The following is a 16108-nucleotide window of genomic DNA, read 5'->3' as shown; positions in this document are numbered from 1 at the left end:
CCCCCACCTTCAGTGAATTATTGTTTGCAACAGAGAAAAGGGAAGGAAGGGGAACCCAAACAATGCTGTTCAGCACCAGTAGAAAGTCAACAGACCTTTAACATTCTGTATATCAAAAACGTTTTGTCCATGTCACTAAACAGGTAAAGTTTACAATATTGTCCCATCTGAAGATGTATTAATTTGTATTTACAATACTTTGTAGTCAATAAAACATTTTAACAATATTTAAAAATTGCTTAGATTCATAAAAGTATTGCAAGAAATTTATAACATTTACTTCTTTTCCATACACAGACGGAAGTCCATGTAAAAGTGTCCACGTTCAGCTGAGGAACTGACAGAGGAAGGAGCTGCTGTAATGCAGTTTGCAAAACCCCCATGGTCTGAAGGGAACATTCAAAAATCCTCAGGTGCCATTTGCTTCTGAAAATGGAAGTTCCAGTAATAAAATCTGAGTATGTAAACTAGCATGTTTTTGAGATCAGTAGAAAATATATTCCTACAGGCAAAACACGTTTAACAATGGTGGTAATGACTTTGTAGAAAACTGTTTAGCTGTAGTGAAACCTGAACAGACAACTCGGTCACTTCTTTGCCACACCTGCAGATAGAGTCCTTCCCAAACATCCAGTATTTTAGCAGCTCCATGTGTTTCCAGTTAAACTTCCTACGGTGCTAAAATACAACTGAACACGTAAGACCTTCTTATTATTTTAAAATCCAATTTATTTTTGGCATCTGAAGCCTCGTGTGAAATGTAGCGAAGTAACATCGACTTCTGTAGTCTGAGAGCCCAGAACAAACCAACCAAAAGTACACTGTGCTTTAATCTCCAAATAATTAGGTACCCAAAATTAAGAAAAAGTAATAGAAAAGTAAAAAGAACAAAATAAAAAAATATTGCACAGCCACATTACCTAGAAAGTAAAGTTGATGTTAAAAAGCCCTAAGTGTGGATGATATAAATTATCTTCCATATAAAAAGTATAAATATCTCTTAAAATACAGCTGCAGCTATACTTGAACACCACACATCTTTTGATTCATCTGTTAATGAGGTAATAACCAAGTCTCTTACAATGCTTTTCTCTACTGAAAATATTTTAGGGCAGCAACAAGAAAGAATTTTTCCAAAAATATTTCTGAGTCAAGAACAGCAATGTGTGCAGCTCTCCCGATGAGAGAATCCGCCGTGTTGGGCAATGCATTGATGACATTGTAACGAACCAAATTACATTCCTTGTTCTGCAGAACTGGCAGGAGCAGGTTCTGGATCATTTCAGCATAAATTGGTCCTGCAGAGGAAAAGGGAAGTTGTACTGTGTGAATTGCCAGAAATAAACACAGTTCTTTGACCCTGAACTCAAAATCAATACACATTCCGGAGCAAGTGTGGGAATGAAATGTGTTATGCTGTGTTTGGGTAAGATTGGGTATACAGGAAGTTTAATTTCCCCAGAAATGCTGGAAAAGTAATTTTAAGCTATGGATTTTAGTACATTTACAGTGAGAATGTGCTCATCAGTATTGATTTATTACACTACGTAGAAGTTATTTATTTGTCAGTATGTAATGCTAGAGTGCAGCTGGGCCAGGATGTCTCAACAGTAAATACAACTGACCCTCATGGAAAATGGGAAAACTACCTTTTTTCTTTCAGGGCTGGTACTAAGCCTCAACTAAACACAGCCCAGGGCTTGACACTACAACTCCTCAAAAATCAAAGCTATTTGTCCTCCCTGTTCATGGAGTAACACATCAGGGGCTGTGTCCATCCCACCTGTCAGCAAAGTTGGTGAGCTAGAAATTTACTCAGTCTCATCTCCTTCTGCACCTAACAGAGCAGGACAGATCCAGAAAGCAATTCAGCTCCCACATGGATTTTCCCTCTCCATTACTACAAATCCCAGAGTATCTAAACACATCTTAGAGATGTCTCAGTTAAGCACCCAAAATTAGATGGGATGAGACTGCTAACTGGGAGTTTTTAACCTGAGCAGTCTGTTTATTGTGCAGGATATTTATTACCTGATTGTTTGTCCTTTAAAGCTGTTTTACACATCTCAATGCGAGCAGAGTGATAAGGAACATAACGATCCTGCAGAGATCCTACTAACACAATGTTTTTGAAGTAATGAAGACCTAGAGGAAAACAGAAAAGGTGTCCATTATAGCACAACAAAACAAATCCAGAACAGGCTTAGACATCACAGTCCAATGTATCTGGCATCCCCTTCTAGTAACAGCAATTCACTTTTACCCTTCATATCCTGGTTCATAAAAACAATGTCTTGGGCTTCCCTTTATTTTAGGCATGATAAGTATCAGGAATCTTTCATTATCAAAGTGTTTGAGGGAACTCTTGAGTAGGAGTGAAGAAGGTATATATAGGGTATTTTGTAAGCTTGAGTTTTACTGCTTATCTGTTCTTGGGCTGTTTTTTTTCTTTGCTTTTTGTGCCTGTTTTGAAGAAAAAGGTCCAAGTCTCATGTCTTGAATTGTTAATTCTGACATGGATCATGTGCCATGCACAGATCACACTCGACTATACGGATGGGAAAGCAAGGAGTCAAAATGGTGAAAATAAAATTGGGTTTCTACAACGTGAGCTAACTCAAACCAGTGCCAATGTGTAGGAACTATAGGTGTGCAGCAGGTAAGGTCAGATATTGCCTCTGATCAGCAATTAGCAATGGCAATAACAGTAAGAGAAAATAGCTTTAACTTAGTAGAATTTTGAGTGCTCAAGTCCAGGAAGAAAACATCCAGATTTATTTTTTTTAAACAATAATCCAATCAGAAATAGCAAACATTTAAGTCTAAAATTCTTCTCACTACCTGCTGTCATTGTCTGAAACTACACACAACACTACAGAAGCAGAGACTGAGCAAAGCAGCCACCTAGCTAACCACTGACATCACTTGTCACTCACTGTAATTTATTGACTCAATCACTTCAAGAGGCATTTGCAAATTTGAGAATCAATTCCTATTTATACACCAGAAACAGACAAAGAAAATTGTTAAAATAACTTATCTGTCATTCTGCCTTGAAAAATTAGTTGAAAATGAAACTAAACATTGCCAGAGTTCACTTGCTAAATGAGAGCTAACTATATCTCCAGCACTGGGTCTGAGTCAGGTCTGAAAAAAAAAAATCCCATCTGGATATGCTGTTGAAAGAACAATCCAAGCAGCCACTCTAAATCAGATCCCTGTGTTGCAGTGAACAATTCCATTTTAATTTAAGGATATTAACCACATTAACGATGACAACAAGTTTGTAACTCCAGATTTGTCACTTAGATGAATCACTATTCCAGCACAGAGCTATATTTACCAAGTACAACGTAACATGTTAATCAATTTACATCAAGTTTTCCAGCAAACAACAAACCTGAGTTTGTATCAGCTACTTTTAAAACAAATAAACAAACAAAATTGGGTCCTGACTAATGATATTAAGCATCTGCTGCTGAGTGTGAAGCATTTACATGTCACAATTTCAGCTTTTATCTCAGGACTGGATAATTATCATTCATTCCTGTCACAGGATGAACTCCAATGCACAAATAGCAGCACTGGAGCAGCTGTAACTGTCAGGAAAACCTATTTACTTCTTACTGGCTGCTTTAAAAAAAATCCTACCGAAAGATTTTTACAGTACAAGAAAATTGAGGTTCAGAAGTTAAACTGCAGAGAGCAAGTTCTGGGTAACTATTCCTTCAAGTAATGACTGACTGACACTACAAAGAAAGACTTGCATGGTGTAGATGGGAGTGAAATATTCATTATATATTTATCATTTTTCAGTTGCAAAGGTTCTTTTCAAGTTTAAAACTAGTGTTAGGGGAGAATTTTGCATATGTTCAGAAGACTCAAAAATCTTAGTTCTGCAGTGTCATACACAAAATCTGCTTCTCCTGATAAGAGTGTTTTGTAAGGTGTCAACATTACAGCACTAAAACTCCCTCCTTCCAGAACAGATTCTTCTCTGGGAAGAGAAAAAGTCCAAAAATTTTGGGAGAAGCAGAGAAGCTAACTAGTGCTGCTTCTGACTGTGAGATCCAAGAGCCTGAGGGGATGACATATATGTGTATATATGTATCTCCTGAGAGTGAGAGAGATTAAACCCCCACATATCTATCAGCACAGTGGCTGCACTCAGAGCTTCTGCTCATCAGTCAGGAAGGAAAGGCTCAAAGTTACGGTTCAGCTCTACAACAAAAATGGTTTACTGTTTACTTTCCTTAAAGAATACAGGACTAAAGCCAAAGAAACTCTTAAATAAACTAAAACAGGAGCTTGCTGGAAGCAATTTCTTTTTTTAGGTTTCCTATTCCCACTTATACACAGTGACCTTTCAGAGACAGGAAGTACTACCAAAGCTTACCTGCTTTTTTACTGAGTTTATACAAGAACGTCTGTCGCGGATCCGAGTGGTCTCGACACGTCAGTTGCAATAATGAACCAGATTTCTTCCATTTCTGCATAAACCACAGCCCTGCATTGTTAGGCACAACGTGAGTAGAGAGGCCACAAGAAAATACCCAAACTAAGTGAACAGAAGTACAATATGCAAAGTCCATAATTTAGCCTCTTGGATCTTAATTTGATTTTTCATGTCACCATTGTCAAGCCCAGAAATAGCCTAAGTTTTTGTTCATTATTCCTTTCCTGCCTGTTTACATAGTGAACTATAAAGGTTCATATTTTTATTCATGTATATTTAAAGACCTGATACTACCTGGAAGTATTTTCTAACATTTATTTCAGAAGTCAGCAGTTTCTGCAGGTTCTCCAAGAACTACATTTAGTCTTTAGAAAAAGAGACATTCCTAAGGTACAAACACACTGCAGGCTGTAAGGAACTTTTGAGAGAGAGAAGACCCTAGTAGGTCAGAATCATTTTAATCTATATTATCTACTTATTTGGAAGATTATTCAAACTCAGTTTATAATAAACTGAGCTCAACAGATTAAAACCACAGTTTATTTATGGTGCAACAGAAAACTTGAACCAAATATACTGGAAAATGCTTATGTCAACCATCTCTTGCACACTCTTCTATTGATACTTTATTTTTAGAATAAATCATAGAATTTAAGGGTTGGAATGGACCTTACAGATCATCTAGTGCCAACCCCCTGCCCTGGGCAGGGACACCTCCTCACTAGATGAGGTTGCTCAAGGCTCATCCAACCTGGCCTTGAACACTGCCAGGGTTGGGGCAGCCACCACATCCCTGGGCAACCTGTGCCAGTGTCTCACCACCCTTATATTTTTAGAATAAATCATAGAATTTAAGGGTTGGAATGGACCTTACAGATCATCTAGTGCCAACCCCCTGCCCTGGGCAGGGACACCTCCTCACTAGATGAGGTTGCTCAAGGCTCATCCAACCTGGCCTTGAACACTGCCAGGGTTGGGGCAGCCACCACATCCCTGGGCAACCTGTGCCAGTGTCTCACCACCCTTAGAGTAAAAATCTTTTTTATCACATCCAACCTAAACTTCCCCTCCTTCAGTCTGAACCCATTACCCCTTGTCCTATCATTGCAGTGCCTAACAAAGAGTCTCTCTCTGGCTCCTTTTAGCCCCTTCAGATATTGAAAAGTTGCTCTGAGGTCTCCACACAACCTTCTCTTCTTATGACAGTGAAATGTACACTTCCCCATAATCAAAGTCATGCAGAAATGTGCATTGCTAAGTGCATTTCAAAGACAAAATTCCCCTGAACAGATAGGACTGGAAATAACATCTCACCTGTATTAACAAGAGCACTGCTGTTGTAGAGGGTACCGAGATGTGGTCCAGACAGGGACAGGAAGGTGTGAAGTTTGTTGAGGTAATATTTAAATCGAGGTCTTGTGAGCACTGAACGGATTATTAAGTTACCCAGTGAGTGTCCAATAAAGCTGTTATAAAGAAAAAACCACCAGTATAATACAGAATTTTATGGCAATCTTTTTTCCTTTTAAACAGAGAAAAAGAAAACTGGTGTCATAAAATGCTGAAAGAGCATAGGGAAAAAATTAATGAGGTTTCCATTCAGAAGCCTTATTTTAGGCCACACAGAAAACAGCTTCTCCACATCTCTCAAGCTGCACAGACTCATTACAAACACGTCCTGAGCTCCTCCAGAATTATTCTATACATTGTGTTTGAAAAGCCATCAAAAACCCAAACTATCCTTCTACCAGCACCTCCCACCCAAACCCATGATTATTTCTGGGTTCATTTCCCTTAGCACTAAGTATTCAGAAAATATTTTATGAGCTGTGCTGACTGAACAAATCACCTCTTGGCATGTGATGGCATATGGTGTGATAAATGTGTGAGCATTACTGCAACGGCCCAGCAGAGACAGGTTCCCAAAGGACTCCTGTAAGGGGGAACACCACTACCTAACTGAACCTGATGGTTTAAAAATAGAACCAACACATCAGATCTGCTTAGCAGCTGGACCAAAAGAAGTGATTAGTGGCTTGAGTGACCAACTGAGGAGTTTGTGCCTGCAAGGAGAATATTACATTCAGTTGTTAAGCAAGTTAGGAGAAAGATGGACGGGACTTTATTTATCTCCGGATAATTATTACTTAATCTGAGGTGCCTCCTGACATATCCACAAGCCTGGATAAAGCATTTCTTTAGAAGAGACCCTACAAAATAAAGCAATTCTCCTTATCATTATGCTTACAGATCCCTGCTGAGGTAAGGACCACACCAAACTAGGCACTGACTTAGAGAGGATACGGTAAAGACCAGACTCACAAAATTAGAAGGAAAAAATGCCTTCCCATGTTACAGATGTAATCTCAGGGCATGGAGAAAACACAAGAACATCCAAAGCTATATACAGTAAAACTGTCATGGCTGGATCACATATGTGCCATGACATTATACCTGTAATAACATCCTTCCCATGTGCTCTGGATCACTACATTTGTCAACAAAGCTTCCTGTGTACAATACAGTGCTAAAAAATTACTTGACTGTTTAAATGCTTCCCAAGCAAGAATCAACTGACACAGAACATTCCAATTTAAAGCTAAATGAAAAGCTTAAAACATTTGTTACAGAATAGCAGAATCATCCCTGAACTCCTAAACTCTAAATAATTATGTATTTCTCTGACAGCATCAGCTATTTGATCATTATCAATACACAGTTTAACCATGTTAAGTATATTCTTCCCATTTGTTTTTACTACTAGATTTCCAAATTTCCAAATCAGAGGTTCTTTGCCTCAGCTTGCCCTGTTTGCCTAACTAATTGTGAAATGAAAGCCATGTCTGCTCTGTGGTGTCAGCACAACAGCAATGCATTTGCAAAACAAAATACTGAGCTGCTGTCTCTCTTGAATATTAAATTTAAAACTATTCCCTCAGAGTACATCATAAAGAACAAGGAAACCACAGATGTCTTTAAGATCAGGAAGATGCCCACAGAAAATTAGTTTATCCTGAAGATGATCTGCATGACATAACTGCTCTGGAGTAAAAGAGACTGTTTTCTAAAGAAGATCTGAACACTAGCAGAGATGTTCTCTGGACAGTTCTCCAGCAGTTCAGACAGGATTGACTAAAAGTCAGAAAGGGATGAGAAACTCTTATATTGTGCTATAACAAAGGACAATGCCTGGGAAAAAAGCAGTGATCCATCAATCAATCAATCAGTCCTATCATCCTCAAGAATTTGGGCAGACCTGAACCAAAACTTCAGAAGCAAGAGGAAAAAAAGGTGCTCACCATTAGCTGTGTGAATGTACCTTGAAGATTAAACACTTGTTCTTAATTTAGAAAGACTCAGAAAAATAACAAAGGCTACAGTAATATGTTGTGGTCAAACTCAGATGTTTAGGTGAACACGTAAGATGACTTAATACTGTTTTCTCATAGAGAAATGTTTAAGAACGTGCTCAAATCAAAGGGGAGAAAAAGAAAACCCTTCTAAAAGAGTTTGGGAAGTGTAAAATGAAAATATAATCCACCCTACTCATGGGATGCTCTGCAAGAGCAATGCATTTCTGAACTGCAGGTGGCAACATTAGCATCTTCTGAGTGCAAGATATGATTAACACGCTGCAGTAACACAATTAGAGTTTGCCAATGTGCTTCATGACACAAGTCTACCAATCCAGATCATAGCAGAAAACCTCAGACATAGTACGACCTCATTATTCTGTGCTAACCAACAAAAATCCTGTCCAACTATCAAACTTCATGGAAGAAAGAGAAATCAGTCAAAATCCATAGTCAATAAGGTGCTGAAACAATGGAACAGATGATTTAATATATGCATAGCATGAAAAATTGTCTTTTTTTTTTTAGAGGAAATGCTACTTAGGGAAGAGGATGACAAGCTGAATAATCCACCGGAGGCTAAAGTTCAGCACAGGTCATCAGAAATTTATGTAAGGCCTGACATGAGCAAAATGGTTTCTCAAACTTCACTGTAAGAACATGTGGTTTATTTCCTAGCTCTGAGATTACCTGGAAGGACTTCCATCCTCACAGGCACTTCAAACCTGAAAGGTGTGACTGAGCAATCTGACACACTGCAAAGTTGTATTAACTCTGAAGGTGACATTGGTTTGAGTGGGTACCTGGCCCAAATGACCTCCAGATGTCCTCTCAACCTAAAGCCTCCTGTGATTCTTTACCAAACCTTTCTTTTATAGCCAAACTGCAGGTGGTTTGAATCAAGCTTCCAGTCCATGCCTGCAGTGAGCACAAAGATTTGTTCAGAGATGAACACACATGTTGGATAGTGAATTGGAGCAGTATCTGGCACTGGTAGTACCAAGAACATTCTCTGAAGCTGACTCTACAGCATGGCTCTGCATTCTGATAGCACAGGGAGTGTCTTGCCTTTCCTCAGTACAAGAAGGCAGCACAGTAAATAGGATTTTGTCATTACTTGAAGTCCCAAGACTCTACATTGACCCGACAGCACAAAATCTTAGAAGGTCTCTGGACTTGTCTTGACCTGAGCTGATTTTAATTTGTCTTAGCTGTGACAGCAATTGTCTGGCAGTGAAGTAACAAGCCAGGTTTAAAGTTGTTTTAGTTTCACTACAGTTTGTATTATTCTGTGTGGCCTGAAGTGTGTGTAACCAGAATGAAGGGTGGTGTGGAGGAGTGCAGGCACTGAATGGCCACTACAGAAGCAGAGTCTTATAACTTGGGAGAGAAAGGCACTATTAGTGATAACACAGAATGGGAAGAAGAAAAGAGTAAATGGGAAACAAAAGAGCATGTGGGCAGCCTGAAAATATCAAAGTATGAAATAAATCCATCCAGATCTGAGGCCAAGGAGGCAGAACCCCCCATTTATGGAGAGCATCATTCTCCTTACACTGAAGCCCCAGGACGCTGATTTCCCACTGCTTAACGAAGACAGAAACCACCAAGCTCAGGATGTCAGCTGCTCTGCCATCCAAAATCATTACACACCTGCAGACTGATGTCTAATTTGACTGAGCTACTGAGCAGCACTTGTACAGAGAACATTTCCTTCTGGAGACAGGGAGGTTTTATAGGAAAACCCATTATCATTCAGGAGAGCTAATTACCACAAAGTCTACTTTCTACAGTGGCATAACCAAAATTAGGCAGGAAAGCATCAGCTACTCAAACAGAGGATTTCTCAGTGGTACTTTCTGGGTGGTCTGTTCAAGGAGTTGCATAGAAGCACACATCTTTGAGAGCTCTCTCATGCAGCTACCAGGGAATGGCTGCAGAGTTTGCTGACTTTCTCATAAGAAAAGCTAAAGTTAAGGAATGAAAACCTCTGCTTTGGCAGGGCCCAAAACCTCAAATACACCTCAAAAAGGAACTAAAAAAATTGATCTTTTTTTTTTTCTTTCAAGTGACAAGTAATACACAAAAGTGAAAAAAATATTTACAAATTGAAAGTCTTAAGAGAGAAGCAAACCAAAAGCAAACAAGAATTCTGTTCTCAGGTATGAAGGATGAGAAGGTCACGGGGTGGGTTTGCTCACTACAACTTGAGGAGCACAGTGTGGGAGAGAAGATACTGCTGTGTGCTGGTGGCTCACAGAGCTCTTCTCTCCCATGGCTAGGGTACTAACACAGTCTGAGCAACACTAGTGTGACCACACAGTGCTTTTGTAATTTTTAGATCAATGACAAAATTAACGATGTCAAATCTATCTCAAAATAGAAACATTTAATAGTGAGATTATGTTTGAATATGTTTCTCCAGCTGAATAAGGCCTACACCAAACACATGTCCGTGCAGAAACTTGTATGTGATGAGCAAGACAAAAAACCTCCCAGATGTATAATTTCAGGATGCCCTAAACAAATGGATGGAGTCAGGCTTGAACTAGCTCCTTCCATCTATGGATGAACTAACTCCAGCCACACAGGGGAGTCAGCAAGGGAGTCTGCCCACATGGTGCACTGTACTTGGAGAAAATAAATGGAACAGGCATTCCCTGGAAGCACATAAAAGAGAAAAGAGGAATGCATAGACAGTGGTGACCCTTCTAATAAGATGTAACCCATCTCTTCAGCAGATGAAACAACCAGAAAACTTCAAAAATGATGAAATATTTTTTCATGCAGCTGCCCTTCAACATCACAGCTGAGCTGGAATTTCCTAGTAGGAATGACAAGACAGACAGTCTGCTGTGTCATACTTGGTGAAGAGACCATAAAATCAGAGAGCTAACTTGACCCTGACATCATGCTGCTACAGCTTCCTTCGACTTCTCAGAACATTACACGGTTCTCTGATCTATGGAGGCACAGGACAGCAGTTCCTTAAATGTAATGCTTAACTCTGCCCTAAAACCACCAGCAGAATCAGGTGAGCTCACAACATTGTTCAGACTTCTTTCAGCTGGAAATTCCCTCTCTGCATTGTTCTCCTTTCCCCTGCTCCTCCCCCCTCCCACCTCTCTTTTGGCCTGATCCTGAGCATCACAGTTCAGAACAACTCAAGGCTCTATAGCTTTAAGCTTATTTCTATAAAGAGTATAGAACAGATATTACCTGATTTTTGAAAGGGTAAGATTATAAATTTGTATATACTGTATAATTTCATCTAAAAGGCGATCTGTCATGGAATCAAAATCAGCAAAGGTATCATTCTGCAAAATAAAAGAAATAAAAAATAATAACTATTTTCTAATGCTGCAATACACATTTTGCATTCAGTCCAAATTCTCATTCCCCAGTGTTTTGATCAACAGTACACAAATAAAAGCATCCACATTAACTCTGAATGCAAACACTGAGGCTACTTATTATCATTTTTGCAAGTCATTTTCTTGTAAGGTGGAAAAAAGTGATACACATTTTACTTTCTTCTAATGCACCAAATCAAACCTTAGCATCACACAGCCAGCCTTACTTCTAAGCCTTCCCCAGCACATGAAATTATCTGCAGTGAAACAGAAGACCAAACTGCATATTCAGAACTAAATCAAACTGCCCATGAAATACAAATGAGACAATTACAACAGCAGAAAGAGTCTACGTTAGTACTATTCAGTCAAAATGACACAAACAAACTAAGAGAATCCTTAAAGCTTTATCCCCAGTTCATAGCTGGTACTCTACAATGATTAGCAGTAAGGAATTAAAGAGGTAGGCAAAGGCTGCCTAAAACTTTCCAACACAAGGTCCAAAGGATCTGTGCTAAAATCTGTAGTGTTCAACATATTGGGAAAGGGAAAGATGCCAGTCTGTAGACAAAACCAAACATCCAGGATAGTCAAATCCAGAACCAACCAGAAGAACCTTACAGTGCTGCATACCTGGGTGACAAAAGGGCAAGAAATGCAAACCCAAGTTACATAAGGAAAACCAGCCCTAAGTGTACATGAAAACAGTAATCTACATTTCTGTGTTGCATGTAACCAGCTACTTGAGGAAAGAACACAAAATATCAATTTAGCATTTTGTAAGTCTATAGTGCACAAACATCTGAAATGCCCTGTCCATTCCTGATAATCTGATTGTCAATGACAAGAAGTTTCAGCTGGGCAGGGAAGGATATCATGGATGCACAGAAACTGTTTCACATCTGATCCTAAGAAATGCAGAATGGACTAAGTCTCTACAGTTGCCCCCTGAGGGAGGAATTAAACTTGTTTATAAAATACTTAATTAACAGAAGGGGAGAATGGGGAATGATTCTTGAGCATTTTTTTTTTACAGATCAAGCTGTAGGGGAAATGATTTCAATTTCCTTGTTTGCACCTGAATTACTAAGGTATATGAACCATAGAACACATCTCAGCTGTAAGCTGTGCAAACCAGAAGTAAAACATTCAAAAAGCATCATCCAGCTTTCAGGAGAAAAGTCTGTCAGCAGTTGTTTGGCTCAGTGGTCTCAGTGGAATTCACAAATCACAAAGCCTCACAACTGCAGCCTGACACAAACTGTAAGGCTGGAGAAGAGGAAGCATAGCTTGGTGCATGTCCAGCCTGTTTGGCAAAGCATCCCAGCAGCTACTGCCAGAAAAATGCTACTGCACTACATGAACCTTTCCTTTGAGCCACTGAAGGGACTTTGTTCTAATTCATCCCTCAAGTACGTCTAATACAATAGGTAACACACACACAGACAAATAGCAAAAATTGGTCTTCTGCACCTTGTCCAGTTTAGTTCATGTGAAAATAATCAAATTTACACAAATTTAACACAGGAGGTAATTTGTATTGACTCAGCTGTGAATCTTGTACACTGGCAAAAGAACAAGACATGTACTTTGCATTCCTCACATCTTCTGAAATAACACCTCTCCCTTCTTGCCACACCAGTTTTCACTATGACCATTTCTCCTATTAATATGGAACACATTTTACCCACACTCCTAAGTGCCTACGCTGAGAATTTAGGAGACACAGTGCACAGAACAAAGTGGCAGCAATAAATGTTACTCCTTAAAATATTTACCTTCAACACCACACAAGGTACTCTGATGCAAACCACAGACCAAACCATGGATTCCACAAGAATACAACAAAAAGACAAAAACGTGGCAAACTGTAACACATTAGTGCCACCAAATCAACATGCCCAAAGGTCTACTCTGTTTATTGCTTTACAAAAATTCTTTTCTAGTTGGCAAATACCTGATTCCTTTCAGACATAAGAAAATCAATCCTCCCTCCAGGCAGCCCTAGCTCAATGTAAGTCTTCACTAATCTTAGATCTGCGCTGTTACCTTAAAAAGAAAAACAATCAAGAGTTAGAACTGCAAAGTTAACTTGCAATAAAAGCACTTAGATACTGAAATGAATCTACAACACAACTCTATATTTAAACACAGCTAATGATACTCTCGGTCCTAATTAAAATTCAGGAAGACTTCAGAAGATAAACTGCAATGTCAAATTAAGTGACAAAAGAGTCTGTAAAAATGACATTCAACCTAAACACTTCTGAAAAAGCAAGGATGTAGGAAGTCAAGTTTGATTTTGTCTCAGCATCCAACAGACATGTAGCACTGTGAGCATTACATTCTTGGAAACCTAATTAATTTTGATAAAAGTCAATTAAGGACCTCAGAGCTAGCTGAAGGAATTCAGTGAAGGAGCATTTTCATAGGATAGAAAGGCAGAGTGGACTGTCAGCAGACAAAGATACATTTAGACCAATATCCAGGACAACAAATGCTAGTTTAATGAACACCCTGAAGAACTTTCTGCATCAACGATCATGGATGCTTTTGAAGAAAGAGTAATCTTTCTGCCTCAATTCGAGAACAGGATTTTAATTTAGATCTGTTATTTACAGGAAATGACTTGTATGAATTCACTATTTCCAGTGAAAATTCTAAATATGTGTATTTTCCTAAGGCTTCAAACACACGTTTTTTTAACAACAGGCTCTTGGGTCAAGTGAACTTTTGAGCCAATTCTATGCCCACAATAGCACTTGAATATCTATACTGTAAGAAGGAATAATTCTGAGTACCATTTAAAAGTGCCCAAAGGAAGAAAGAAAAGCTGTAACTTTATTTTTCACTTAGGAATTTGAGAAATGAAGAAGGTGCCTCTGCAGTGTCAGTCCAGTCCAACACTGTCCTACTGCTTCTTGTGTTTCCTTACATGGTTAATTTAACAGGAGTCTCAAAAAAACACACAAGCACTGATGGCAGAAATATCTTAACTCAAGGGGATATTCTTTCCTAACATGTATGCATGCTGTGAAACAAGAGCAGGTGAATATATTCAAGCTATTTAAACTTTCCCACCCTTTCAATCAGCAACAGATTTTCTCATTTTTACTACAGCAGAGTCTTGGTCCTTGGAAATCTTCAAAAACCCAACTGGCCTGGGTCCTGGGGCAACCTGCTGTAGGTGACCCAGCTTTGAGCAGGGGAGTTGGACGAGACAATTTCAAGAGATTCCTTTCAATGTCAACCACTCTGTGATTCAGTGACCTAACCTTACTTGACTGCATTTTACTAATGCATTGTAGTACTTTTTTTTCCTAAAAATATACATACATTTTATTTTCCTCGACAAGATAACAATTCTAATCAAAACAGTTTTGTCAGTAACTCCATTCTATTATAACACACACAAATACCTTTATGACATGAAAAACGGGAAGATGCACCTAATGTGAACTATGGCATGAAATAGGTTTGTGTGCATGGAAGTTTTACTGAATTCAACCATTGCAGAGACTTCTTAATTGACACGATTTTATGGAACATGTAATAATGTAGCAGTACAACACCAGACTCCCATTTCCCTCTAGTGAACCTCTTTCACAAGTGTTCAGTTCAGAGTTCCAGTGACAAAAGCCAAACCTCACTGCTAATCTGAACTATCTTGTTCAGTATCACAACTCCCAGCATACCATCTAGGCCATGGACACAGACTATAAGATGTATTCCTTCTTCTGAACAGTCATCCTCCTCCATGCTGAAATAAGGTATTGAAGAAGCCAGTTTGAAAACATCACTATACATAAATCCAGGGAGTTTAAGTTGCTTCAATTCTTCTTTTGCCTGTAGGAAACTGGAACAAAACCATATTTATGATAAAACAACATTTACTATTGCTAGACAAACGTGGGGTCTTCTAGGACACAGTTACCTAGTGTCTTTTTGCTTTGTATTGTATGTAACTGATAGGAAGGAAAACATGTTTATCAAATCTGTATCCCCACAAAACAGCCGTTTCCTCAAAATGTTTGTTATTGCAGATTCCCACAGCCCCTTTTCCTCTCTAGCAAAAACTGTGCCTCAAGCTCTACTATCTCCTTTGAACATCTCTGCAAACTCTGAAGGATTTCTGAAACCACTGAAGATTCAGGCTTAGTTCTGTTCTTGAGCAAGAAACAGCTTTGTTTACATGCAATAACAACTTAGAGGAATCAGAAGCAATCAGAAGTCAAGGTAAATTTACAATGACTTTTGACAATTCTTGCCAAACTTACTTTCTAGTCAGCAGAGAGCTGGAGTCAGTGCTGTAACCTCTCACCAAAAACTCCCTACCAGGCTGTATAACTGAACTTGCTCCAGAAGCAGCCAGACCCAGACTTTGATCTTTTCCATATTATATGAGGGCACACACTATAAGGTTTTTCACAGCTGAGCTCCCCACATACTAGGAGCTCCTTGTGTTCCTTCCATTCTTCCCCCTCCCTTAGTTTTCTGTGTATGACCTTCCTACCTAATTAATTGCCTATCAGTTTCCCTGCAGCACTTCAAGCTTTATGCTTTCTTATGCTTCTTTTCCTCCTTAATCCGTCTGTTCTGCATGATCCCTCACAGCATCATGCTGTCCCCCACCCTCTTCTGCCTGCTCATTGTTTCCCTCCCCTTCTACCTTCTGTTTTCCCAGCTTTATCTCCAGCTCATTCCTCACTAGCTGGCAGGAGTGAGCCCCAGTGAAGTCAGCCTAAACAGAGCAGCCACTGCTGGCAGCTGGTCTTATCACTCTGCAGCAGAAGTTACTCCAGTCTGTACTCAAGGCATGTTCTCTATGTTACTCCAGTCTGTACTCAAGGCATGTCTTCTGAACTGAATGCACCAAGGCTGGTTCTCTATGGAGCACATTATCCCCTCAGGATTCACAGTTATCTCCTGCTCCAGGAGACTCTGCT

General features: G+C 39.2%; 1 protein-coding gene across 3 annotated transcripts in view; it reads right to left on the bottom strand.

Annotated features, from left to right (window-relative positions):
• Positions 1–572: 572 nt before the first annotated feature.
• The window catches only part of FAM135A (family with sequence similarity 135, member A), a 57079-nt gene continuing 41543 nt past the window's right edge, over positions 573–16108 (bottom strand). For all 3 annotated transcript variants that reach the window (XM_009072546.1, XM_009072545.1, XM_009072547.1), the window contains exons 13-19: positions 14858–15018; positions 13120–13211; positions 11029–11126; positions 5771–5922; positions 4397–4507; positions 2032–2145; positions 573–1298 (exon numbers count right to left, since the gene is read on the bottom strand). In XM_009072546.1, the coding sequence (XP_009070794.1) occupies positions 1093–1298; positions 2032–2145; positions 4397–4507; positions 5771–5922; positions 11029–11126; positions 13120–13211; positions 14858–15018 (934 nt within the window). In that variant the 3' untranslated portion in view covers positions 573–1092. The remainder of the gene's footprint in view (positions 1299–2031; positions 2146–4396; positions 4508–5770; positions 5923–11028; positions 11127–13119; positions 13212–14857; positions 15019–16108) is intronic.

The sequence above is a fragment of the Acanthisitta chloris genome, unplaced genomic scaffold (genome assembly GCF_000695815.1).
Source record: "Acanthisitta chloris isolate BGI_N310 unplaced genomic scaffold, ASM69581v1 scaffold5954, whole genome shotgun sequence".
Lineage (NCBI taxonomy): Eukaryota > Metazoa > Chordata > Aves > Passeriformes > Acanthisittidae > Acanthisitta > Acanthisitta chloris.
The sequence above is the reverse complement of the archived record's forward strand: the minus strand, read 5'-3'. Positions and strand labels throughout refer to the sequence as shown.